We start from the raw sequence: 26,923 nt of genomic DNA, 5'->3' as shown, positions 1-26,923 counted from the left end.
AGGAAACAAATTACAGCAATTTAGGAAAAAATGATATATACTTCTCATTTGTTTTATCACTGAGATTTTGTGTATATTACTAATGAAACTGAGCTCATGCTGTCCTGTGCAGGTCTTGTTTCCTCACTAAAAATATTAATATTTTTAAAGCTAATTTAAAAATCTTAAAATGAAAAAAAAGTCTTTGGGAACTGTTAGACAACTTAAATTAAATCGAACGTAAGTTTTATCTTAAAATTACAAGGGACATGAAAATAGATGTATACGTAAAAGAGAGCAAATTAGTGTCTACACTTCAGAAAAGAGAGCAATGAAAAGCACAATCACTACAGAAGCTACAGAGAAAAACTCCGTGAAATCTGTACTTGTGTGGAAGAGATTTGATAAGAACTCTGTCCTTATTAGGAACAGGATAACCCCAATAAAAGACACACAGACCCTCACATTTGATCTATTCTAATTTGGGAATTATTTAGAACTGATGATTTAATACACATTTGGCAAAAATAATTAAGCCATAATAAACATCTCAAATATAATTAACTTTCTTGATAACTGGGAATTAGACATAATTTTCATACAGATCACGTATTGACTAGAAGAACTTCAACAGATCAGAAATACTACCTTATGCTGCTCCACCTGTTGACTTAGCTGATGAAGATGAAGATCTCTTCTCTCTTTCTCAGCAGTCTCTCCAAAAACTGTGACAGAACTAAGAAGAGAAAGAGTTTTAAAGTCATATCACGTGTCACAAATTAGGTTAAACAAACCTGCTGACTTACAATATGGTATTGAAAGTAGGCAAAGAGCAACAGTAATAGCTACATGGGAAAGCATCCTCCACATTCATAGAATCATAGAATGCTTTGGGTTGGAAGGGATATTAAAGATCATGTAATCCCTCCTTATTACATTACAGCTCAAGGCAGCTCAAGGCTGCCCTTGAGCTCCACTTTCCCCACCAGCCCTTCCTTCTTGGTGAGAATAAGGTCTAGCATAACACTGTCAGTGCTTCATGTGACACCCTCACTGTCAGGTACTGGAACAAACTCTGGGCTGTATGTAAAGATTGGTTGCCACAGCTTTGAATAAGTAAAAATGACTTCCAAATACTAAAACTGAAGAATAGGCTGCTTACAGCAGGCTTAGTGCCCCACACGTCTTTATTCTACAGGTCTGGTACCAGTAAAAATAGGGATTGCTCTTGTGTTCTCTGGAGGCTGCTTGAAAAGACTTTGCAAATCCTGGTACTTTTGCAGAGGGATTATGTGGAAGTAACTGATTAGCAACTTTGTGGTAGAGAGTTAGAAGAGACCGTCTCAAAAGAGGAGAATAAAGGTTTTCCTTGTTGAGGGGAGTTTTTATATACTTGTTTCTGTAACCTTTCATAGGAAGATAATCTACTTCAAAAAGTTTATTTTATTCATTTTATTCTTAATGTTTATGCCTTGCTTTTCAAGGAAAATTACTTATAAACGCATATTGTAAATTAGGCTGCCTTACTCAGCTCCACTCAGCTTTATGAATCATGGAATCATTTAGGTTGGAAAAAAACCTCTAAGATCATCTAGTCACATGTAGATCATCATGTCCCTAAGCACCACATCTAACCGTCTTTTAAAGACCTCCAGGAATGGTGACTCCACTACTTCCCTGGGCAGCCTGTTTCAATGCCTCACCACCCTTTCAGTGAAGAAGTTTTCTCTAATATCCCATCTAAGTCATATTCAACTTCCATTGCTGGCTTTCTAACTTCAAATCACCTCATGTCCAGTCCCAACATACTTAATGGCTAACATCACCTTTTATACAAATGAATGGAAGCACTCCGTCATAACATGAGATGAAAAGAAAAGGAACAGACTACCTGACACCCCCTGCTTGATCCTGGGTCATGACCGCCTCCTCTGACAATGAATATTCTTTCAGTTCTTCCAGTCTCTGTTGCAAGAAAGTCAATTCTTCTCTGTAGTTTTCTTCAGCAACTCTTAACTTTTGTTCAAAGTAAAGTCTCAACTGTTCTAATTCAGTCTCATGCTCATTTTTTCTTTGCTGACGCTGCTGTTCAAATTCTTGTTTTAAATGCTCTATTTCTTCCACCCGTGATGCACGAGCCAGGAGCTGCTCTCTTAATTCTGGAATAGAGACAAGAACAATGTAAGTACTCAATAGTGTACAGCTCAAGAAGTCATTCTGTGAAGATCAGCCAAATTTTAGTTTTTGAGATGGCAGCAAAACGCTATCCAACAAACTGCATAAGAAAATGAACTTCTGAAAACCAAAACTTTCCTTCCTCAGAAGACAGTAAAACAACATTCGCCATTTATACTGCATTCAGAGAAACCATTATCACAACAATCAAAACTTTCAACAGACTGTTAGCCCCCCTAGTTTCTTTGTGCCTTGAGCTTAGGCCATTGACATGTAGAGCTCTGCAGTAACGTTTAATCTTCAGTCAAGATCATTTAATTTGCTCCATGAGAAAACTTCCAAAGAAAAGTAACTTTAGCACAAAACTATGCAGAAAGACATGGCACAAGAAAAAAAAAAAAGTCTGGAACACTTTAATAATCGTTTGGCTATCCATCAGAAGCTTGCACAAAAGCCAAATTCACTGGATCAAAAAGCCACCTAGACAAAAAAAAAAATAGAATCATAGAATCATTAAGGTTGGAAAAGACCTCCAAGATCATCTGGTCCAACTATCACCTTACTACCAAGGTCACCCACTAAGCCATGTCCCCAAGCACCATGCCCAACCTTTCCTTAAACACCCCCAGGGATGGTGACACCACCACTTCCCCTATCAACCCATTCCAGTGGGTGACTACTCTTTCTGAGAACACGTCTCCTAATTTCCAATCTAAACCTCCCCTGGCACAACTTGAGGCCATTCCCTCTAGTCCTATCACTAGTTACCTGTGAGAAGAGGCCGACCCCCAGCTCCCCACAACTTCCTTTTAGATAGTTGTAGGGAGCAATAAGGTCTCCCTTGAGCCTCCTCTTCTCCAGACTGAACAACTGCAGTAGAAAACAGTCATCTTGGCTGCTTCAGCAAGCTACCCTTTATCACAGCACAGCCCAAGAGGATGCCACTCAAGAAGCAACGTAGCTGATTGTCACAGTATGTTTTTGTATACCCCACCAGAAAACACACGTGGAGAAAAGAATCCTCACAGCAAACATGCAAACAGAAAGAATATGAGCAGTAAGCACATGGTCTAAGTCTGCTTCTTAAGGCAGCCATTGACAGGTACAGGGACCAGAGGAATCAAGTGACAAGCAGGGACTGGTGAGAACGCTAATGGCATAGGCAAGGAAAGTCCAATCTCAGGTAGGTGTTACCTAACCAGCAAAGTCTGCTGGCATAACATTAACATAAGAAAGCATTAGACAACTTGAATTAGAATATAATTTTTTAGTCAGCAGCTAGGTAATTGGAATGCTGCTCTGTGTTCTGAAACCACTGTGCTAAGTCCTCAAACCAGTTCAAATGCATTGTCAAATGACGACTTGAGCGGAGAAAAGTAGAGTAAAACAAAACAACATTAAGATCTCCTCATGCAAAAAGAGATACCCTCACCTGGAACATGGGCTTCCATCTTGGATTCACCATCTCAAGCATGATGAAGGAGAAACAGAAAGGGTCCAAATAATGGTAATGTGAGTGATTAGATACATAGAAAGACATTTGAAGGGTTAATAAAGATTAGGGCTACTGAGAGGGAATATAGGAGTTCAAGCAAATACTAAGTCGTGCTGTCTGAATACAAAGGAAACACATACAGCAGTGTTAAAATCATGTTGCCTAGCTGTTTTAACTCTTCAAAATTAATTCTTTCATTTATTATACATCTGTTGTGCACATACACCTGAGAGATTCACATTTCATTTCAAGCAAAAGAGTGTCAACTGATTACTACACCATAAAGTTGACTATGCTAAGTTTAATAATGTCAATAAGAAATCTTAAGATATATAGAGCTCACCATGTCACATTTTGTCAATACCCCAGAGATTTTCTTTCAAGCTTTAAAACTTTTTTAAAACTTTAATGCAGATACATACAAGACTAACCAAAAAAAAAAAAAAAAAAAAAAGAACACTGCTCCTGTTTAAGTGATTTGTTTTTTAAAATTAAACCATCCTTTTGGAAAAAGCAGCTTATTTTTAGCCTTGCAGGAAAACATCATCATTCATTCTGATTTCAGTAGTATTACCTGAAGGTTGTTATTCTATTTTTAAAATACAGATATTTAATCTGAAGCTTTTCTATATCTAAGAATTATGTGTTTCAGAAGATTCAGAGGACGGTGAATCTCCAGTTTGAGCATCAATGAAAAAGGCTTTTATTTAACTCATCTCACAACTGAAGAGGAAATAAAACATTTTTACCTCAAGACATAACCTAATCACTCAGTTTTTGAAAGATTTCTGCTTTAAAAAAAAAAAACTGATCTCCTAATTATATCCAAATAAAAGAGAGCACCTTCACAGTTACAAACTTCGTGAAAACCAAGCAGTCATCTTTACTGTCTAGCTACAATTAACAGTTTTCGCAACTGAATTTATAGCCCTTTTTCTAGTGAATATAAATAGGAGCACATTCCATAGATCAGCATTTTCTCCATTTGAACTACATTACATTTAAAGCTGCAATTAAAGCGTTTTTCACTAAAAATTTTTATACCATGCAGGGGTAGAGCAGGAGGGAAAAAGAAAACGACAAGAGTGAGCATTTTGTCACAGCCACACCACGCTTTCTGACATTGCAGGACTGACTAGTCGTACAGCGCTGACTTGCCTCTCACTTCAGAAACCTTCTAGGCACGCAATCACTAGGGTATAACCTACTCTACACATCTGTGACCTAGATGTGTGCTTCTGGTACATGATTAAAAGGTTTTCATATCAACAACGCATAGTTCCATATGAACAAAACGCATCCAGTTTGAACATACCATTTAACTCCTGCCGATTTGCTCGGGTACTGTCAAGTTGAGACCAAAGCTGCCTGACTTCTTCTTGTGACTGAGTCTTGAATTCTTCATGCATGTTATGAAGTTTTTCCAGCTATGGAGAAAAAATAAATAGTTTTGTTCTAATTGATTATTATCATGCAACATAGACAGTTCTGTCAGGACAAGGTAGAGACACTAGTGACAAGCAGATTCTCAGATCCTGACCCAGGTTACCAGAGATACTGAGTAGTACTTAACTGTTAGACCTACACCTCTAACAGACGGTTTTGTTCCTGATGCTGTATTTGTCATCACTAGCAAGAATTAAGTATTAGCTAGATAAGAAAGTAACTTAGGAACCAAAACATCAAGTGCATTAATACAGAAGGAGTGGCACTGAATTGCAGAACAGCAGTTGTGTTCAGAAGATTCTGAATCCCTAAAGACCCAGAGAATATACCTATTTTATGAACGTACTTTGCATTTTCTTTAAAACCCCTAAATACAAACAAGTTACCTAAGTGATGAGTATATAGTCTATTTTTGTGACACACAGAGTAATCAACCCTTCAAAGCTAAGAAGTTCTATTTACCTCGTTCTGAAGATTCTGCTCTTTTTCTTGGCTTTTCATCTTTATATCTTCTAGGAGTTGGTTATGTTCAGTCTGCAGCTGTTCACGTAACTTTGTGATGGCTAACTGGTGCTGTTTCTCAAGATCTATACATTTTACTATAATTAAAAAGTAATTCTGTTACATCACCATCCTGGATGCTGAATAACCTACGTAACCATACTGTGATGAAAATAAAAAGGCATATGTCCAGACAGAATGCTGGCTTATGACATTTCCTACAGGATTCACAGCCATACATGACAGTACTCCCATATCATTACAAAAATCTTGAAAAATAAAGGGTTTCAAAGTCTAACATTTCTACACAGAGCTACCTAGTTCTCTATATCCCACACTGTTAACTAAGAGGTAACCAGCAGTAGTACCAGAGAGATGAGCATCTGCTCTCTGTATATATAAACAAGCACCTTGAACTAGAAGCACGTTTACCAGGAAAAGGAAATCAAACATTTCTTTATGGACTACGAACACAGAATTCCTCCAACAACACTCAGCAGCAAGAAGTAGAACAGATGACCAGGAAGGACTGTGAAGACTCAGGTCCTATTTTCAAGACAGTCTCATGCCATCAACCCAGTTTTGAAGTAATATATTAATATATTTTATATTTGCTTTTTATGTCTGTTTTAGAACACTTAGCTTTCTTATTGTTCAATAAAGAAAAGCACTTCCCAGACCATGGCACTTACATTCAGACTGTTCCTTCTCAAGAGAAACATGTCCCAGCTCCACTTTGACCTTTTCTAATTCCATTTCCAGAGCTTTTTGCAGTTCTGCCATCTCAGTCTGATGTTTTTCAGAGAGCTCTTTGCACATGTTTTCTAAACGCATCTTGGACTCTAATTCCCAGTCTCTTTTGACAGTCTAAGAGAGCAAGATATGAACATTGTTAAAGCAAGCACATTTAGTTGTTTCCCCTCCACCCCCCCATTTTATTTTTTTTAAATAAATATGTTGTAGAGGCAGGACTTTTTTCACTAAACTAGAGCAGGAAGAAGTTCCATTTTTTCTTGTATAAGAACAGAATTTATACCTCTAATATCTGGGTATGTTTCTCTTCCATTTCCATTTCTATTTTCTTTCTCTGATCAACTGTGAAATAAAACACTATTTATTAATAAATGTATGTAAAATATCTTGCTTAAATGACAAGCAGAAATATAGGTGAAATACACATTTTCAACATCAAACTCAGGTCTTGAATAGGTAGGCATGCAGCAGCATAAGGTGCTGGGCCCTATCTAAACCCATTACGTAAATCTACTGTTATGTATATCCCAGTAAGTCACTTCCAGTTTAGAAAATGATAGATATTAGCAGTTAAAACTGCTAAGACAAGTCTAGAGGTTAAAGTCAGCTTAATTAGCAAAGCGAAGTTTACTTGAGTCTAAGGGATATGAACCACCTCCTTTATTCCTAAACATATTTATTCAAATGCGTATCAATATCATTTTAGTTGCCAGTATTTCATTGCACAACATTCAAGCGTTAGAACCATCTGTATCTTCAGAGACATGGCAAAAGAATTAGCAGGCAGCAGCAAGTAGCAACCTCTTTTCAAGTGTCTTTTAAAAATGCCTAGGAAACAGAATGGAAGTCAGATGCTATTGTCTGCTCCATTGTCAATGACACCTTCTCAACTCCTCCCCAGATTCTTTCCAACTTCCGACTCAGCACCTTTCTTGGTCTGTAAGAACTCTGGAAAGTGCTATCAGTCCCCTCCTCACAGCTGCAACATACTGTTGCCTTATCTTAAGGCATTACTTGAAGTTTCTCAGCGAGAAACAAGATCCCAGAGACTGAGATGGTACCAGCTATCCAGCCAGTGGTCAAGAAGAGGACAAAATTTCATCTATGTTAAAAGACAAGTGTCACAACACCCAAATGAGTCAAGGCCATGCCCAATCACCACCTCCCTCTATCCTTCCAGGTAACAGCATCCATAATTCTCTCCTCTCTCCTGCCTCACCTGATTCTGAACTTTTCTCAGTCCCTGCAATCAAGCACTCTGAAGCAGTTACATTCCTATCAAGTTACAGCACCAAAATGTAAAGAATACTGATCCTGAGAACTACGCCCAGACCTCTTCCTATTCCCAAATTCCACCATGCCATCAGTTCATTGTACTGGTGATTGCAAATGCCTTTCTATTCTTGAGTCAAAGAGACAGAGCACCCAAAACATCATCCACCTCTCAGGGAAGGACAACTTTTCCTAAAATTTGTTCAGTAAAATTGCTGCAGGCCTTATCTTTCTTCAGAAATTTTCTTCTGATCTGGGAGGGGGCAAAAAAGTCTCCAAAATGCCCCGACCACCATCAGCAGGCCTTCAGTTCTAATAGCTGCACCATTCCTCTTGGTCATGACAAAACACAACCTGATATCAAATATATCAGAAAAAACAGCTGGTTCAATTTCTCACTGAGCCTTTCAGTTCCTTTCCAACTCCTTTCTCCTACTTTTGAAACGTAAAAGCATGCAAGCCAGGAAGAATTTTCTATCTTGTTGGGAACATAGCAGCCAATGTTGACTTAGGACAATAAAAGACCCTTAAACATATAGGGTAAAAGCTCTACACTTTGCACCGATTAAATTCTTTGGGACATCTCTGTCTAATGCTTCCTAAAACCAGCTAGTTTTTTTCAGTATTTTTTTTTCCTTTTAAATCAGAGGTAGTAACAAAACACCAATGTAGCTGAAGAAGAATTAAGGTTAGGTCTAGACAACTTCATTTTTGCATGTAAGATGTCATCGTGCACATGCAAGCCTAGCCAATGCCCCTAATCAAGGCAATGCCAGCTTTCAGTCAAAAGGCCAGCTCTACACCCTGATAGCAAAGAATAGAATAATACTGATTGGATTTCAATTTTAATACCTAATTCTTGCTGATACTTTGACTTAAGGTCTTCTTTTTCCTTCAAGCACTGTTCTTTAATCTTCTCCCACTCCAGCTGATGGCGGCTTTGCAGAATTGCTACTTCCTGAGCACGCTTATCATTGAGCATCTCCCGTAGCTCCACAAGTGCAGTTTCCTTTTCTTTTCTCAAGTTAGACTGAGTAAGCTCAAGCTGAGAGGTGTGCATATTATTTAAGCTTAGGCGTAAAGCTTCCAATTCAAGACTGTGCAGGGTCTGTAATGGAGAAGAAAAAGCATGTCCCTCTCCTGTTCACTGTTTTCATCGCTAGCTTCAGTTTGAATTGCTTTCAACTACTAATGCATCTAAGTTTTGCTTTCCTGTAGTTGAAAAATGTTTCTTCATGGCAGGGACAGAACCCCAAAATCAACTGACTTCTATTACAGATTTAAAAATTATTTTCCATGTAAAGTAGGTGGTTTCCCTTACCTGCCTCTTAACTTTATCTCCAACCAAATACCTTGCATCTGTCCATTTCTTCACAATTTCTTCACACAAGCACACCACATCCCTTCATTGTCTATTACAAAATTCCTCTTATTTGCTATTGCTTATAAAATGATTCAAAGCAAAGTTCTAAAGTGGTATTGAAAAGTGGAAATTAAATTCACCAGAAGTATTAAACATCCATCAGTTAGAAATGGCAGCTAAAACAGGCTGACAACTTTCCTATTCCGGGATAAACTACATAGTATACCAGTATCTTGTAATTAGACTTATGACTAGACACGTTCTTAACCATTTCTACTTTGTATTTACTGGAAGCGTTCAAAAGCCCAGTAAATACTCAGGGGAAAGTCAGGTTTACATACTTAAACACAGAAGTAATACAAATTACATTAATGGAATATATACATTAATATATATTTTATTTTTATAAATTTGTCAAACTTGACATAAAAATTGACTGTTTTGTCTTTTGGGTTTTTTTAGGCCATTAATTGAAGCATCGGATTTCCTTTGAAATTAATGTCAATATACAATAGCAGTGAGGATGATCCTAGGGAGCTCTTTCAGAACATATCAACTACTGCCCACTAAAGAAACATTCTTAATTAAATTTCAGCATTTCATAAAATAGCATACACATGACAAACAAAAAAAATATAAATCAAGGAACCTTCTCTTTGCAAGAAATACAGTAATTACTGTGTCTCTTTATTTTACCTGTGATTGGAGCTGGGCTTGCTCAATCTCTGCTTTGTGTGTGGCTGCCATTTGTTTCTGAAGTTCATCCAACAGGTATTGGTGTTCTCTATTTAGTGAAGCACGGAGCTCCTCCATTTCCTCTTCATGCTTAGTAATTAGTTCAGAGATTTCACGTTCATGCTCTCGTTCATGTACCTGCACAGAACACTCAGGTAAAGGTTTTTCTTCAAAACAGCGTTTGTTAGTCTCACTAAAAAGTTACCGGTCAAAATCTTCCCTTCCCCAAGACCCCAAATCAAAGACAAATAAAAACAGTTACAAATAGATTTTTCCACCTCCAAAACATTATGGACAAACAACGCAAGATTAGTTTATTTTTCTGAAATAAGCCTGATTACCCCATTTACCTTTTTTATTAAAGCAAGCTGTTCTTTTCTTTCTTCCTCTAACTTCTGCTGCTTTTCAGCTCTATCTTTTATTTCATTATTTAATTCTTCTATCTGAAAACAGAGATAGAAACATTTGCAGTGAGTACTTTAAGTATTCTGAAACCCAAAAACTGCCATTATTGGTGTTGCCTACCTCCTTCTTGTGTGTCAAACTCACTTTAGTTAATTCCACAAGGTGCTGAGACTCCATTTTATCAATTTCCTCTTTGTAATGTTTCACCATCTCAGACTGTGCCTCCTGCACAGCTTGTGCAGACTGAAAGGACTCCTGCAAGCGATTTTCAAGCTCCAGCTGAACCTTCTTCAAATGAGTTATTTCTTCAATTAGCTGGCTTTCTTTCACATTGTATTCAGTACTTTTTGCCTCTATTTCAGCATTAAGCTTATTAATTTCTGCATTATTCAAGTTCAACTTGTCCTCATATCCCAATCTTTCACACTCCTGTACTTCTTTGAGGTTTTGCACCTCAGTATTAAGTTCACATATGTTTTTCTCAAGATCTGCTATGATGCTAGCATTTGCTGCTAAAGCATTCTCTGCTTTTATTAGATCCTTCTCCATGGATGATAATCTCTTGCACAACACTGTTTTTTCCTTCAATAAGAGTGCTAAATTTTGTTCTTTGTTACTGATTTCAGCTTTGAGCAAATCCTGTTCTTTTAGCAATGTCTCTTCAAGTACAGCTTTCTGACCAAGAAGTTCTGTTATTGTCAGATTTTTAGCCTTCTGAGCATCAAGCTGGGTCTGCATTTGATCCCTTTGACTTTGCAGAACAGCCAACTGACGCCCAAAGAGAGACTGTACTTCACTTGTTACAGAATCAGAAGCTGTTTTCTGCTCTTGTACTTCTTTCACTAATTGCTCCTGAGTTCGCAGCTGCACCATCAACATTTCTCTTTCTTCCTGGAGGTCTTTCAGCATTTGTTGCCAGGTAGAGGATTCTGATGTTTGTGTAAAAGGCTCCACAGCATGGTAAGGTTGGCCACCATTCTCACCCTGTTGCTTTATTAGGTGGCTTATTTTGTTTTCAAGTTCTTTCTCCTTTTCTATTTTCTGAAGAAGTTGCTTTTCACAACAAACCCGTGCTTCACGTTCCTTGTTCAGTTCCACATGCATAAGAGAGAGCTCAGCTAATACTTTTTTCCATTTTTCAGCAGCTTCTTGGGTCTCCGATTGAGATGTTTCCAAGGCTGACTCCTTTTCATGAAGCTGTTCAGTTAGCTGGTTTAGTAGACAGATGTGTGAAGCTCTCTCATCATCCTTCACAACATCACAGTTGCTTATTTTGTTTTGCTGCAGGGAACCATCTGACAAAAATGAAATGAAGTCCTCTACTTCCACCTCAGTCTTTTCAAAAGTCTCTTGAGCCAAACTGCTATGACATGTTTTTTCATCAAGGCCAAAGTTGAATAGAGGAGATTTAAAATCCATGCTGGGTTCTAAAAGCACATTACTGTCTGATCCGTACCTACTGCATCTATCTTCTTCAATGGCATAACCTTCAGAACTACCTGACAAATATGACTGCTCTGGTCTTTCTGTGGAGACGAGATATTTAGCCAGCATGTCTTCATCAACAGTGAAAAATGTAGGTTCTGACAATTGTTCTTCAGACAGGTAATCTCCTTCATTACCTTCACTTTCTTCAATCCGTGAACTCATTATTTCTTTTGATTCACCTCTTGATGAGTCTACTCCCAGTTCGCACTGGAACTCTAGTTCTTCGGGAACAAACTCTTCCTCACCTTTAAACTGACATGGTTTATTCATTACCTCCTCAAGTACCAGAGCTGCAGAGAGTGAAGCATCTGGTAAAGTGTGTTTTTCCTTCAAGATCATTAGATTTTTATTGGAGACAATCTCTTCATTGTATTCTTGCCTTGCATCTGCACTGTTTTCAGCCTCAAAAAGAGGCTTTTTATGTAATCCGTGGATGCATGAATCCAGTTCCTGAATCTCTTCATTCAAGTGCTGTTTTTCTTGTTTATATTGCTGGGCCTCCTTGACCTGCTCTTCTGCCTCAGAAAGACGAGACTTAAAGACATCAATTAAAATTTTGTACTGAACCTCAATTTCAGTCTTCTGTCTCTGGAATTTTTCCTGCTGGTTTTCAAGTTTCTTCCTCAAATTTTCTTTATGAATTTCAGACTCATGAAGACTATTATTTAAGTTGATTATTATGCTGTTCAAATTCTGATTGTGTTCTTCAGAATTCAGAGCAGAGAGTTCTTTTTTTAACTGTTCAAGGTCATTTTTATATTTTAAAATCATTTCTTCTTCATATATCTGCTTGGTTTCTGCAATCTCTTTTCTGTGGCATTTCTCTAGCTCAACCCTCAAGTTCTCTAACTGTTTGCAAATATCCTTTTCGTGATTAGTTTTCAGTTCTTCAGTACACTGCTGTTCTTTCATTTTTGATAATGTTATTTCATTTTTTAATTCTGTTATTTCTGAGTCCCGGAGAGAAAGAGTATGTTGTAGTACAGACAAGTTAAATCTTTCTGATGTTAGGAGATCCTGAAGACTTTTAATGTGTTGTTCTTTTTCTCCTATGCTTTCATATAGCTGCTGTATTGTATCTTTCGTACCCTCTTCCATTAGAGCAAGCAGATTTTCCTTATCTTTGGTATTCTTAAAAATAAAATACATGAAATGTGATGTTTTACTTTCCTTAAACCTCCTGTTTTTCATGTCTCTTCACAAATAATATATACCCTTAAGTGCATAGAGCATCATTGGCCTAGGCAATATGATTTTTAAGCATATCCTTGACCGTGGGATGCACTACTGAAACACTGATCAGCATGATAATATCAAGTTTTCCATGGAATAACAAATAATATGCCACTGACTCCAGAGAGAAAGGAAGACTGTCTGAAGTTCCATGTATTTTGAATAGAAGTGAGTAAAATAATAAATTCTGCAGACACCTCTTCATCTCATATCCATTTACACACAGAAAACACCTTCCACTGGAGAAATAGGCCAAAGAACAGCCATGTCAAATTTTGATTCATCTTTGACTTAAAAATTTAAGACTTCTACCTATGTCATGGCTGGTTGTGTGCTTAAAGGAAATCAGACCTTCTAAGATACTCCTTCAATATATAATAGCAACCATAATCCCTATAAATTTGGTTCTAAAGACAGACTTGTTTTGTCCCATGACCATACCACTTCAGCAGTTCAGAATTATCACCAAATTTGAAACATGTAATTTAAGGTGGCAGAATTTTTCAACTTTATTTATTTTCCTGAAATGTTTACATGAAAATGCTCCCTCCAGGTTTTCTCTTTTGTATCTGAAACTAACATAATTAGAGATACAGTTAAAATGTGTATCAAAATAAAAGTAACTGTTCAAATGCAACAGTAAAATTATTACATGCTTGCACAGCAACCTTCATCCCCTTGAAGCCTCTGCCAATTACCTTCCCATGTCAGTTCAGCAGTCCTATTTCTGACTGCAATTTCTTATACAACAGTTGAGTAACAGAGTTAAAGACCATCTCTTCTGTTATGGAAACAGATTGAGTAATTTCAATATTTAAGCAAATTTTAAAGAGCCAGAATTGAATTCTCATTTCTTACAAAAAAATTAAATTGTGAACAGCTATTTTGCCTTATCTTCTTACCTTCAGAAGAGTAGTTTTAATTACAGGCTAAAGAATAGTTTCAGTTCTGAAGCAACCATACTAGCTCATGCACAAATTAAACATTCATTACAGATTCTTCCTCCAAAAACAATCAACTCGGCTTACACAACTGAAACAAAAACGTGACTGTCTAGAACTCTTAAATTATAAAAGAACTTCAAGCAGTTTTACCTTCTGAGAAGACTCAAGCTGTACTTCTAGGTCATGTGCTCTCTGACGCAGCATCTCCAAGCGTATATTTTGTTCTTTAAATTGGTTCTGAAACAAGGACATCTGCTGCTGGGCTTCTAATACCTCTTTCTTCCCAGTGCTTTTACTCTTTAGCATCTCATTAACCTGAACACATATGTATTCACAATCAGAACATTTATATTATATTAACTCCTACACTAATCTCACCGCATGCATAAAATATACCATATTCATTTAATATAGATCTACTGTCTCTTTCATTCTCACTGGATACGAAACTTCCTAAAAAGTCAGTAGTATTTTAAACATAACTGGTGTCTAAGAACTGTAAAAATATAACGTTAAATTGTTAAGTAATTCATCTCTACGAAGCTCCCAAAATGAGACAGGACTTCCAACAGAATGGACATTCATTTAAGAAGACAATGAACAAAACTAACACTTTTTTCCAAACTATTTACAACTCAATAGTAAAGGGTTTTTCACTTCCCAACTCCTCCAAAATCAAAGTAAAATGTTTACCACCACCATTTAAAAAAAAAAAAAAAAGAAGTCTGAGGGCAAAATAGAATGCATTTTTATTAACTTTAAATTTTTAAAATGCTTTCTAAAAACGTTGCTAAAACCAATAAAAATATCAATATATTCAAGACAGTACTAATATTTTTACCTTTTACAAAAATTGACGCGATTCCATGAACAATTTGCACCATGTTAGTAGCCTTTACTTAAAATATGCCTGAATTGCTATTTAGAGGCATTATTATTGTATTTCAACAGCTTACGGAGGAAATCCCAACAATTATTTGTGGAACAGTTTTCACCATTACTGAATATTTTGAACTTGAATATTTAGAACTGTACACAAAGCAGTATTTTTTGTTCTTTTCCAAAGTCAGAATTTCATTCAGCAGAGAATTATTTCTACTGGCATATACTACAAGCCTCCTCAAAGAACAAGCATTCAGGTGTTAGCAGAAAGTAGCCACTGAACATCATTAAAAAAAGCAGATGAAAGGACATAATATGTCCTAGCATCCAGGGTCTCAGTTCAACGATCAACTTCTTGCACAGAAGCAGGTTCCTATGTATCAAGGGGTTACATCAACAATCTCCCTCTTTGAAACAATACACATTACCTCAACATAAGTTTCTGTATTACAGCTCAGCTGTTACAGTCATTTCTCTCTATGCATTATACAGCCACACAGAGCTTTCTTCTACAAAGGCAAGGTAAACTGGTCACATTGTTACAGCAAGTGTTGTGTACAGATCCCAAACACAAAGTATTATGGAAAATTCCCTAAAAGATACTAAACTGAGGGACAAGATTATAATGACCTCCCAAATATTACATAGAAGTAAGTGGAAAAAAAAGAATGTCTCAGAAGTTCTCTCCAGCAACTGAAAAAAAACAACCCACAACCACAACTCTGCCTTGCCCTGAAATCATTTTCACTGCTGCATCACAAACTGAACTATGAAGAGGTATGTAATAAGCTTGGGATGTTTTGTGCGTTTAAATTCAAAATCTGTTCCCCCTCCCTCCACCTGCCTTTGTAAGGAAGCTAAAATTAGAGAAGGAGCATACCTGATGTAACTGAAGTTGTAAGTCATGGATCTGATCAGCTACATGTGAAGCCTCTTCTTGTAGGTCATTTTGATCCTTCTTCGCCTGTTGAAGGCAGCTTGTTAGTTTCCTTATAACTTCATTTCGCTCTTGAACAGTTGTTTCCTAAGTGAGTCACAAGAAATACACTTTTTAAAATGAAAATATTCTTAGCATATTATGAACAGAGTGAGCTTGCCTAAAGCAAAGCTGTTAGAATCCACTGTTAGATGGAACTTGTATTAAGTTCACACCATAGGATTAGGAATATTTCTGTTAAAACGTGTTAACAGGAGTGATAAAAGAGAAATCTTCTGCTGATCTCAAAGAGATACAGAAGCTAACTAAAACTCATTTGTTTTAAGCAAATGACAGGATACCATAATGAAAAATATATTTTTACTTGGAAAATTTGTAGGTCATATTGGTGATGTAAAAGCAATTAAGTTTAAGTCTTCCACAGGCTGTAACAGATTTACTTAGTACCCCCTAAATTTTTTCCTATGTCAGTTCTTCAGCCATGCAAGAGAAAGCTAATGAGATGGGATACATTAACAACAACTTTTGGTAATCACATCTATCTTTTCAAGGTGTTTCCTTACCAACAGGAAACATTTTTGTTTCCCAATCCTAAAAAGAGGAAAAAAACACATAAAAGAGAAAATTATTCTTCAGATGCACCCGATAACTTACCTTTACACAAAAATGCTAGCGAGGGGAAATTTAAAATATCTTTTTTAATATTTTTGGAGAGAGAAAGATCTATGTCAGTTTAATAAAATTTACATTATCCTACTTAATTGCTTGTCCATATTAAAAAGTGCACCTGTAAAAAAGCACCAGAAAAAACACACAACCAAGCATAATGATCTTTGTCATCTCAGCAGAAAAGAGGGGAAAGAGGGAGGTCTGCCACCCGCACAAATATTTTAAAAGGAGACTAGCTACATCTACTAAGTGGTTTTCAGGTATATATCCACTGGAACAATGACACTTCAGTAAGCTCTTCCTTTTAAATAGTTTGAAGAATACATTCTTTTGTTCTTGTTTTTCCACCACTTGAAAGAATGACCTTGATGTATATGTTTTTAACATCAGTATTTGTAAAAATATAAGCTCTATACTTTTACATTGAACACCAATTCAATTAATGATTAATGCTGCTTTTCTTAGTGATTCTTGCAAGTATTTTCTGTAAAGATTCACTCCTCAATACAGCAAGACAAAAATTAATAAATAAAAAAAAAGGAAATATCAAAATTCTTCTGCTTAGAAATGTTTATCTAAGCATTTCAACAAAATCTCTCAAAATAAAATTACTTCAAATCTAATTTCATCCACATTTGATACAAATAATATGAAGGCCTGGACACTGATTACACTAACAGATGAAGAGAAAATATAAGTATTGATTTTGGCAACACATGCTAATAAGGTGAAGTACTTTTCAATAAAAAACAACACTTAGAGTTTTGTGTCCTACATATTTTTGAATTAAAATAAAGTTATACTAACCCCATTGTCTATTTCTATCAAACATACCTGGAGCTGCATAGAGTCTCTCTGCTGGGTAAGTTGTTCCTGTAGTTCATCCATTTGTGCAGTGAGCCTTTCAACCGCTTCCTGTTTCTCCAGAAGTCTGTCCTCTAACTCAGCTATTTTAGTTTGACACATCTTAGCATCAAGCTCACTGCATTCTGCAGCAGAATTTATTGTAACTTCCTTCATAAAAGAAAAAATGTTTTTTATTCACCAAAACAATATACCATTTCTGTTTTATGACAATTCTGGCTACAAATTCAGATGCAAACTTAAATTCTGGGCAAATTCTATTTTAAAAGTAAATCAACAATTAAACTTCATATTTAACAAAAAGAAATATTTATAAGTTCTTTAAATTTTATTTCAAATAATTTATTTTAATTCTTTAAAAATTCAAATAGTTTTTCCATAGGTAACATTTTCACAAGATAAAGGGCAGAAGAGTTGTGATACTACAGAGCCAAACTGTGGCAAAGTGCCATGTTGGCTTCAAACAGCAAAACAAAAATTGAGTATAAAGAAAAAATTGCTACAGTTAACCCTGTGGCTTCTTAGAAGCAATATCATTACAATTCTGTTGTAAGAGACAGTACCTTGCACTTCAGATTTATTTATTTTTGTTTTTAAATGTATGAAACAATTAAAGAATAAGCCTACTTTTAAATTAAAAACATAATTCAAATCCATCCAGACAAGTCCTATGATTTCAGTACACTTTTCTTACCAACCAATTTCACAACTAGTACACACGTGCATGTCAATGCCAGCTTTAACTATAAAAGGCATTTGATAAGAATGCTGAGTATCTATATACACACAGCACTTTAGTAACCAGTTATACTCTTCCTTTAGATACGTATCAGCACCTTTTACTAAGTGTACAGAAAGAATTCACACTTACTTCAGCAGCATGATCATCCACTGCATCATGGATGGACATATCAGCACTCCTCTGGTAAGCAAACATAAAACAAACACCAAATCACAGACGTTTTAAAGGTACATAAGGAAAACCAGAATTATTTTGGAAACACTCTAAGCACAAGCGAGAAAGGTCCACACTGCAAGACAACACACAAATGACAGAGAGAGACTGACTTAAACATTTATTTGGATGATCATCCATGGTCAAATCAATTAAATAAATGCAGAATTTTTATAATTATTATGAATGACTAATAAAAAAAATTAGGGCTAAGTCTCACCATAGAAATTCAATGTTTTATCTCCTGCTTTTGTGGCCTGCAAGTACAGTTGATCACTCTTTAATCTACCACTAAATATTAGTGTGTTAATTGACAGAATGAGTTAAGAAATACGAAACTCATTCAGTTACAAAAGCAATACTATTTTCTGACGCATATTCTTACTGTAGCATGGTATCTTCAAAGACATTAAACTATCACCAGACTTACCCATAACACAAAATAAAATGACTTTAGCACTATTTAGAAAAGGGAGCCAACAGCCCTGCTTTTATGTTGAATCAGCACCAAGTCTCCACTGACCACTGTCTACATCACCTAGAAAGCAATTCCATTTACTTTATAAGCAGGGTATTATGACAGAAGGTTTTTACTAGCAATGAACTTAAAATAAAACTCTTAAGTTCACATGAATTTAACAAGAGCACTGCTGCTAATGCTACAGTTAAGTGACAAAAATACTGCAAACTTTTTTTCTAATGCTGACAGTTTAGCATGCAGTTTTATAAAAGCCTTTCTAATTCTTGTGATACATTCAAGATATCCTCAAAGCACTAGCAATACTGTCACAACAGACGGGATAATAAACAAAATGGTATTCTGCATTGTTTCAGGTTTGCATATATCCTAGTTTGATGCTACTGTTGTATTTCTGAAAATACATCAAGCTGCTTTTTATGCAGAATGCACTGCCCTCCCAAATCAACTTTGCTTAGAGAAAAAACTTTGCTTAGAGAAAGTGCTGAAACACACTCAAATGACTTTAAGTAAAATCCCAGATTGAGATGGATAAAATTTGTGGTAGCCAGGAAGTTGAATTGTAGCTTTTGAGGCTTGTGAAAGTCATAGTCAGCCATTTCCGATGCAAGAAGTTCCTATTAAAAAATATTGTTCAGAACTACATTTTTATTATGAGAAAGAAAGATGGAAAAGCTATGTGACTACCCACAGCTGACCAAAAAAACTGCTGGTGAGCTGAAGCAAGAAAGCAACTGCTTAATTCAAACAGATGAGTAAACCTATTAGTAGACAACTGCTATCTCAAGCTATATCACAGGCTATATATTTCCACGTTTATTCACATGCCTACAGCACTTCCTCTAGTAGGTTACCCATTCAAACATCCTCAAATACATCAGGCATAAGCATAGTTACCTGTTAAATAAAGTGGTTTTTTTTTTTCCAGTTATATCACCTTAAGAGAATTAACTATGACAAAAGAAAAAGGTCACTTCCTTACTTCTCAATAGCAGCCAGCTGACAATGCCAGAGAGCTAATACGCAATTAAACATAACAATCATCTGGAATACTTGCTATCTGCAGGTGGAGTGAAGTGAAACACAAGAAATACTAACATTTACCTCTGTTTCTGCTGTTGTCTCTAAGAGGCTGGTGTCTTCAGCCTGATTCCCTATACCGTTACCAACATCTGGAGAGTCACAGCCTTGGGCCACTAGTGCGTGCTCTTCCTGCGGAACGTCATGCGTGTGGACAGACGAGCCCTTCCTCTTCGCCGTCTTTTTCTGCGACTGCGCGATGTCGCCTTTTGTTTTTCGTTGTCTGAAGTAAGCAAACTGTGCAGAAAAGATTGGAACAGGTAGAGGGAGAGGTAAGTGAGGAAAAGGTAGCAGGACCACAAAATTAACGCACTCATGGGTGACGAGAACTATCCCAGCTTGATAAAATATATACATGTGCTGAAAACCTGCTTTATCTCCCTACTTTCTACGCATTCAGAATATACTGGGTAACTGTGCAATTAATCAAGAAATCTCACACCAGTACTATAAAGACTCATTTCAACACAGGAATCAAATTTTACTCAGTGAAACTTCACTTGTCAACGATAATTCAGAATTACAGCAGGACAGATTAGTAAAGGAACAAGTTGTTAATATACTACTATCATCAGGAAAAAAAGAACAGTCTTTCTGCAAGACAGGCAAAACCAGTAACCCCCTAGAAATGCATTAAACAGATCTTTGCGAGCATAAGCGTTAAGACTAAAATTATCGGAAGTAAGTCCTCATGCTCCTTCCCTGCCACCCCCTTAAGTGAATACAGCAAAACTTCCCAGCAAGAACGCAGACTATAGTACATAAATAGAAAATTAATTAAGCCAGGTCATTTTAATTTCTTCTGTTGAAGAATCAGATGCTCTACTTTATCAGACTATCACAGCTCTGTGAAGCACCAGGGACTTGCAAAGAATGTCACTGAGAGAATTTATTACCCAACTTTCCTTAGCACCTTAAACGGCTTAAAAAGGATTATCGTATTTTCAACTCCAGTATTATGTTTAGGCAGCATTTCCAAGCAGCATCTCCCTCACAGCATAAATCCAGGCATCCACCTAGTAGGGAAAAAGCCTTCCCCAAGGTTATCGACTACACTGAGATACAATAGATAGTGAAAATAATGACAGCATGGAAGTACTCACAACTGCCATGCTCTACTTGCAATATCTGAGAGAATCTACTGTTTTCTAGCTTGGTTTTCCTGTAATACAGCAAACATTGCAGAAAAATCTTGCCCCTTTGTTTGGCTCAGATTCTCTCTCCTTACACCCATGTCAATTTCATTACAGAAACTTCTGTCTGACAGTTTAACTACTCAGCAGATACACAGTATCTACACTCTGCAAATATACATGTTATGCAGATATGAAAGACACCGGTTTCTCGCAAGCATTTAAGTTATATACCAACATTTTTTTAATGATTAAATCCTGCAGACCATTAAATAAAGCTGTCATGAGACAAATACTATTTGCTGATGTCAGGTGTTAACTCTAACACTTACTGATGGCATTGTATGTGAAAAATAGCTACTGCACTAATTAAGCTGATAACACAAGAAAAGGGGACAGGAGAAAACCTGCAGAATAACAGAAAGTAGAGGAAGCTGCTGAAGCAGAAAAAAAAAAAAAGAAAATCGGAGTAAAATGCATAGAGAAGATGAGAAACAAAAGGCAGAGAGGGTTCTCATCCTAGAAAGGAGTCACTGATTTCATGAAGCAAGACCAAAAAAGGTATTTGTCACTAAAAAATAAGATTTACCATGACAGCACATTTATACAAGTACAAATTTTTAAATGCATATCTCAAAAACAAACCAAAAAAGAAATTTTTGTCAAACTCTTATATATTTAAAAAATGAAGGCAAAGTAAGCATTATACAAGAATTACCAACTACTCCAAAAGTCCTGGTACCTACTGGATTTATTATCCCATGAAAGTGTCTGGAGTCAAATTGCAAACTTATGGGATCACTGGGTGAGAAAAAGCATCCTTTAGGGCACTACCAGGTTTCCAAAGCCTTTAACGAGCTACATAAATTTAAGTGTCATTAGACAATACACAATCAAGTGACACAAAGTAGTACATATGAATATGAAGAAAGCAGTTAGCACTGATTCCTCCTCCATTACAGTAAGATCCCGTCATCGACCTGACCCTCAGCTTGCTTTCTAGCAGCACATACATGGGTGAGACCTTTACTTTTAGCCAGGACTCAGTAAACCAACGTCGCACCAACAGCGCTGCCCATGACAGTATCCAAAGCAGCTCCCAGCACAGAAGTAGCCTTTTCACAGCTACAGATAGATTCAAACTTCACTTGACTTCCACCGGTCAGCTGCTGTTTTTAAGCCAGTTAAAAACAGCAACCACATGGCACTTCTGGACTGGTACAGCCACAGGAACATCCTGGCACTACAACAGGCCCACAAGGGTTTACTTCCCCCTTTGATGAACTGCTATGGTGACATCCTTCCCCCTCAGCATCCTAGGCTAACACCAGTGGCACAGGCCAGCGTACAGGAAAGCTGCAGCAAATGGCACGCAGCTCAGCTCTCCCCAGCCTCCTGGGAACATCATTCACTCTTTGACTTACTGCTTTACACATTTCAGAAACCAGTACCAAAAGAACATCCAAAGAAAATGCAACAGAGCAGAACACCACATCAGCACCCAAATAGGAACAGATTAATCAGACACCCACCTCTTAGATACAGTAAACATAAGCAAGTACTCTTGGACAATCAAGAAATAATTTCTAAGAATCTCAAACTCATGAAGCAGGAAGACTTCCTGGGAAACATGCACTCCTTGTTGAGTTCCTACCACATAAAATGCAGGAACAGAAGAAACATCACACAAGGTATGATGCACACAGCTCTGTAACCAGATGTACAGCAGGCTAACACACACCTTACCTAACTTGAGAAGAGAGGAAAAAGAGCACAATTTTTTGCTTGTTTGTTGGGGTGTGAGTTTTTTGGTTACGTTTTCCAATTATTACCCTCACCATCAGTATTACATTTATGAGAAATGGAAATTTGAAAAACCTGACACAGTCAGTATTTAGTAGCTGCCAAATGTCAATTTCTAATTGATATAGAAGTTGGGTTTGTTTTTATTATTTGGTAGCAACTTCAAATACATTTCAATAATGGAGTTTTCATCCCCACATGAAAAACCACAGGCACTGTTTTAAAGAGAAAATCATACGCATGATAGCCCTTTCCCAAATCATTATTTAGCAGACCAAGACTTCTGGATTAGACAAGCAACATACTAAACAACAATTCACACCTCCAGATCCAAGCAGTATCAGACACGGTTAGCATGACCACATTGCTGTAGCAACCTGCCTTGTAACCAGACGCCTGCAACACACAACAAGCCTCACACTCCTGTCCTGTGCAGCACCGCAGCGAGATGCTTCAGGAAGCTGACCTGGACGAACAACGAATGCTGCTGTTTTGGCCCACAGGTGGAATTGCCTTAGGCGGCTGTAGGGCTTCACCAGAGGAAGAAAACACTGCACCTAGTCACTTTCAAAATAATATTTGCATTCACAAGGACAACACGAATAAGAACACTAAAGAAAGATGTTTCCCTAGTGATTTCTTCAAAAATACAAGCTATCCAAAGGAAGTTTCTTAAACAAGTTACAGTCCAGTAGCCAACCTACTCAGCGACATGACCAAATACTACTGTGGGCTTAAGAACATGAGAAGGACCACTGAATAAGACCGAATGTCCATCTTACATGCAGGCATGTAAGTAAAGACATAAAAGCAGGGCAAGCACATAGCCACGGGCTAGAAGCCAGCTGAGCATACCAAGGAATCTATAGCTGGCATTTGCCTTCCTATACCGAAACACAGGATCTTTGTGTTTAATGAGCCCCAATAAACATTTCTTCTATTAATTTGTCCAGGTGTCGTGGTTTTTTTTTGTTTTGTTTTGTTTGTTTTTTGTTTTTTAAATCTAGTGCCCACAGTCTGCTAGGTAAATAATGGATCTCTGTGACATTTTAGTAAGCAAAGGGAGCACTACACCCATCTCTGCATTTCTACACTTCTACACTCTTTCTTCTTCTCTTACTGTTGGTTGCCATAAGGCAGCAGCATTGATGGAGCTGCCAAGGACAAGGCTGCTAATGATTTTTGTTTGCAAACAGTAAGATACGAGATATTTGGCATCTAGTTTAACAAACAAACAAAAAGATGCAGTACTGGCTGTGCAGACATCACTTGAAACTTAATTCAGGTCCCTACTTACTTTTTTTTCCCCAATGGCAAACAACAGCTGTACAACAGGTGGGAACTGGTGACTTGTTCAAGGCAAGCACGCATTTTTTTAACTATAAGCAGACACCGCACTTAGAGAAGAGTTGGACAAGAAACACCAGGAGAAGCCCTGCCACAGGTAACCACACTTCCCAACCCGAGGAGCTCCTGTCCTCAAGGCTCTCGCTCCCAGCACCAACCCAAACGCCAACCACGCACCCCCTGAGGGAGGAGGCTGCCCCCACACACCAGGTGCGAGGGCTGCGAGGCCGAGGCAGGCGCGGAGCTGCCGGGCGGGAGCGGGCGCTGCGGCAGCCAGGGCAGCGCCCGGCGGCCCCCCCACCCCTCACAGCGCCCCGTAACGCACCGGGGCTCCCCGCGCCCCCACCTTGGCTCTGCCGGCCTCCAGCTTCCGCCGCCGCGCGGCCGCCGCCCCCTCCTCGTCCTCCTCCGCCGCCTGCATGGTGCTGGGGGCCGAGCCCGCCGCTGTCACAGCGCGGCGCGCGGGCAGCATCCCGTCATGGCCGCCCCGCGGGCTTCGCCCCGCCCGCCTCGGCTGAAGCGGCCGCAGCCAGCGCCGGCCAATCAGGGAGAGGGCGGGAGGCTCCCTGCCTGCCCGCCGGCCAGTTAGAAGGAGCGGCCGTTAGGCTCGCCTCGCCCACCCCCTGCCAACTGACTGCTGGGATCGACGTCGTGAGCCGGGGCCTTCCCTCTGCTCCGCCCCCCCCTCAGCGGCCGCCAATGGGAGAGCCGCGCGCCGCGGGCGGGCCCGCGCTGGATGGACACTTTCAAACGGGCCGCCCGCCGAGGCCCCGCCCCGAGGCGGTGCCAGCCAATAGAAACAGGGCGGCTGCTGCCCCGGGAACACCGGCCCGCCCCTCAGGGGCAGGGCGCTCAGTTCGCTTCACCGTCTGTATATACGGTGTATATACTATATACCATAGTATAATATTATGCTATAGTAATTATATATAATATACATAATTATATTACAATAGCATCCTATATAATATATATGATTATAATTATATATAATATATATATACTATATATATACTAAATATTATATATAGTATATATATAGTATATATACTATATATATACAGTATATACATATAGTATATATATAGTATATATATAGTATATATATATAGTATGCTATTACAATAGCATACTAAATAATATAGCATACTATATATGTATAGTACATAATATAGTATATATTATGTGTAGTATATACAATATATACATTATATACTATACACTAGATATACACTATACAATATACCATATATATAGTATACATATTGTATACTATATATAGTATGTATAGAATACATATGTAGTATGTATAGAATATATATATGCATTCTATATATATTCTATATATAATATACATAATATATAATATATGTAGTATATAAGTAGTATATTGTATAGTGTATATCTAGTGTATAGTATATAATGTATATATTGTATATACTATATATATGCTATATATATAGTGCAGCTTGAGAGCTCTTGGTTGTTAATTTGCTGCATTAAAATTGGCAGAAGCAAAGAACTGATCGGCAGGAAAGTGCATATACCTCTCCACTGGTGAACTTCTTTGTGTGCGTCTTTTTCGTTCTCTTAATACTCTTTTCATTATTTTTATCTCTCTTTTAATAAATGAAAACCCTCTTCCAAGAAATGATAAAGAATCCTTTCTATGGGACCTGAGCACAAGAGTTTATTGTCTCCTGATATTTCCATGTGTGTCTGGTTGGTTCCTTTTCTAGTGTGTTTTAGAAATCATGGTAGTTAAAATCAAGGGCATAAAGTATCAAAATCAATAAGAGACATCATAGAATAGCGGTACAGGTTTGGACCTCATCATCTAAGCAATTCTTGTGTCTAAAGAAGGATCTAATCTGCCTATGATGTTCATCACAGCTGTTTTTGTAAATTGTTTATAAACACCTTCTGTGAAAGCTTTTTCTTACATTGCTGATCCATCATTTACTAATAAATTGTCTGGGACCTGTATTTCCTTTCACTAATTTAAATATTGCTAGATGACCCCCTCTCATCATTTACTCAATAAATTAAACAAAGCCTGTTCTTCCCAGTCTTCTTCAGTACTTATATTACATAAATTTACCATTATTAGCATTTTTTTCTCTGGACTTCCTTTTCCCTTTTATACTGCCATGTCTAAAATTAGACACAGTATTCAAAATAACTTCAGCACTGCTAAATAGAGCAGAATAATTATCTCCTGTGAGGTGCACATAACACTCCTGTTAATGCTCTGTAGAATTAAAACTGTCTGGTTTTGCTTTTTTTGCATCTTCATGTTCATTTGTGATCCCTAGTTTGTGATTCACTGTAACTATAGATCATTTTCTACAATACACTTTTGTGTCTGTCTGGTATATTGCTGGCAAGTCATTAGGAGATTGTAAGATATCCAAGCAGTAGGGATCCTGCTGTGACCAGGACATCCAGAAGCGTGAGAAAAGCCCAATCTTAACAGATTTGCTGGAAAGCATTTTTTAGCTAATGTATTTCTGGGCTACCCACAGCATTTCTCTTGCTCTTTTTTATATGTCATCTCAGTTGTTTAACACTCACTATATTTTAATTTAATACTTCAACTTGGTTGTTTTCGTCAACCTTTCTTGTAACCCTATATTTCTGTTGCAATGAAGGGTCTAGAAACTTAACTGCTAGGGCGCACTTTAGTAAACCAGTTAATGGTAAAACGTCAACTTAAAATTCATCAGCAGTCAAAAAGGCTACTACGCCATCAGCAATGAATAGTAACAGTGGTTGTCTGAAAACATCAACGCAGCTCTTGCTTTGCTACATCACTGCCTAAATATTACAGGCAGCTCCGGTGACCCCATCACAAGAGAGTTTATGAAATGGAAATGTACAAAGACCAGTAACTAGGATAAACATGAGACAAACAGCCAGACAAACAAGGTCTGATCAGAAGTGTAGCATGCAGCACCTCCTAAGCGTGGCTGATAGCAGAGGCCAA

At 37.6% G+C, this 26,923-nt stretch overlaps 1 protein-coding gene across 10 annotated transcripts in view; it reads right to left on the bottom strand.

Moving 5' to 3' along the window:
- Positions 1-24,533, bottom strand: part of PCNT (pericentrin) — a 79,775-nt gene extending 55,242 nt beyond the window's left edge. For 5 of the 10 annotated variants that reach the window (XM_082763599.1, XM_082763606.1, XM_082763601.1 and 2 more), the window contains exons 1-17: positions 24,284-24,533; positions 19,679-19,891; positions 18,013-18,063; positions 17,112-17,291; positions 15,552-15,695; positions 13,940-14,104; positions 10,245-12,743; positions 10,070-10,162; positions 9,681-9,857; positions 8,474-8,729; positions 6,633-6,691; positions 6,289-6,463; positions 5,558-5,694; positions 4,965-5,076; positions 3,587-3,619; positions 1,871-2,138; positions 628-715 (exon numbers count right to left, since the gene is read on the bottom strand). In XM_082763599.1, the coding sequence (XP_082619725.1) occupies positions 628-715; positions 1,871-2,138; positions 3,587-3,619; positions 4,965-5,076; positions 5,558-5,694; positions 6,289-6,463; positions 6,633-6,691; positions 8,474-8,729; positions 9,681-9,857; positions 10,070-10,162; positions 10,245-12,743; positions 13,940-14,104; positions 15,552-15,695; positions 17,112-17,291; positions 18,013-18,063; positions 19,679-19,891; positions 24,284-24,409 (4,776 nt within the window). In that variant the 5' untranslated portion in view covers positions 24,410-24,533. The remainder of the gene's footprint in view (positions 1-627; positions 716-1,870; positions 2,139-3,586; positions 3,620-4,964; positions 5,077-5,557; positions 5,695-6,288; positions 6,464-6,632; positions 6,692-8,473; positions 8,730-9,680; positions 9,858-10,069; positions 10,163-10,244; positions 12,744-13,939; positions 14,105-15,551; positions 15,696-17,111; positions 17,292-18,012; positions 18,064-19,678; positions 19,892-24,283) is intronic. The other 5 variants (XM_082763604.1, XM_082763608.1, XM_082763605.1 and 2 more) reach the window with 3 other exon arrangements.
- Between the last annotated feature and the right edge of the window lie 2,390 nt (positions 24,534-26,923).

Source organism: Aythya marila (genome assembly GCF_965140915.1).
Source record: "Aythya marila genome assembly, chromosome: 6".
NCBI lineage: Eukaryota > Metazoa > Chordata > Aves > Anseriformes > Anatidae > Aythya > Aythya marila.
This window is presented reverse-complemented; position numbering and strand designations above follow the sequence as displayed.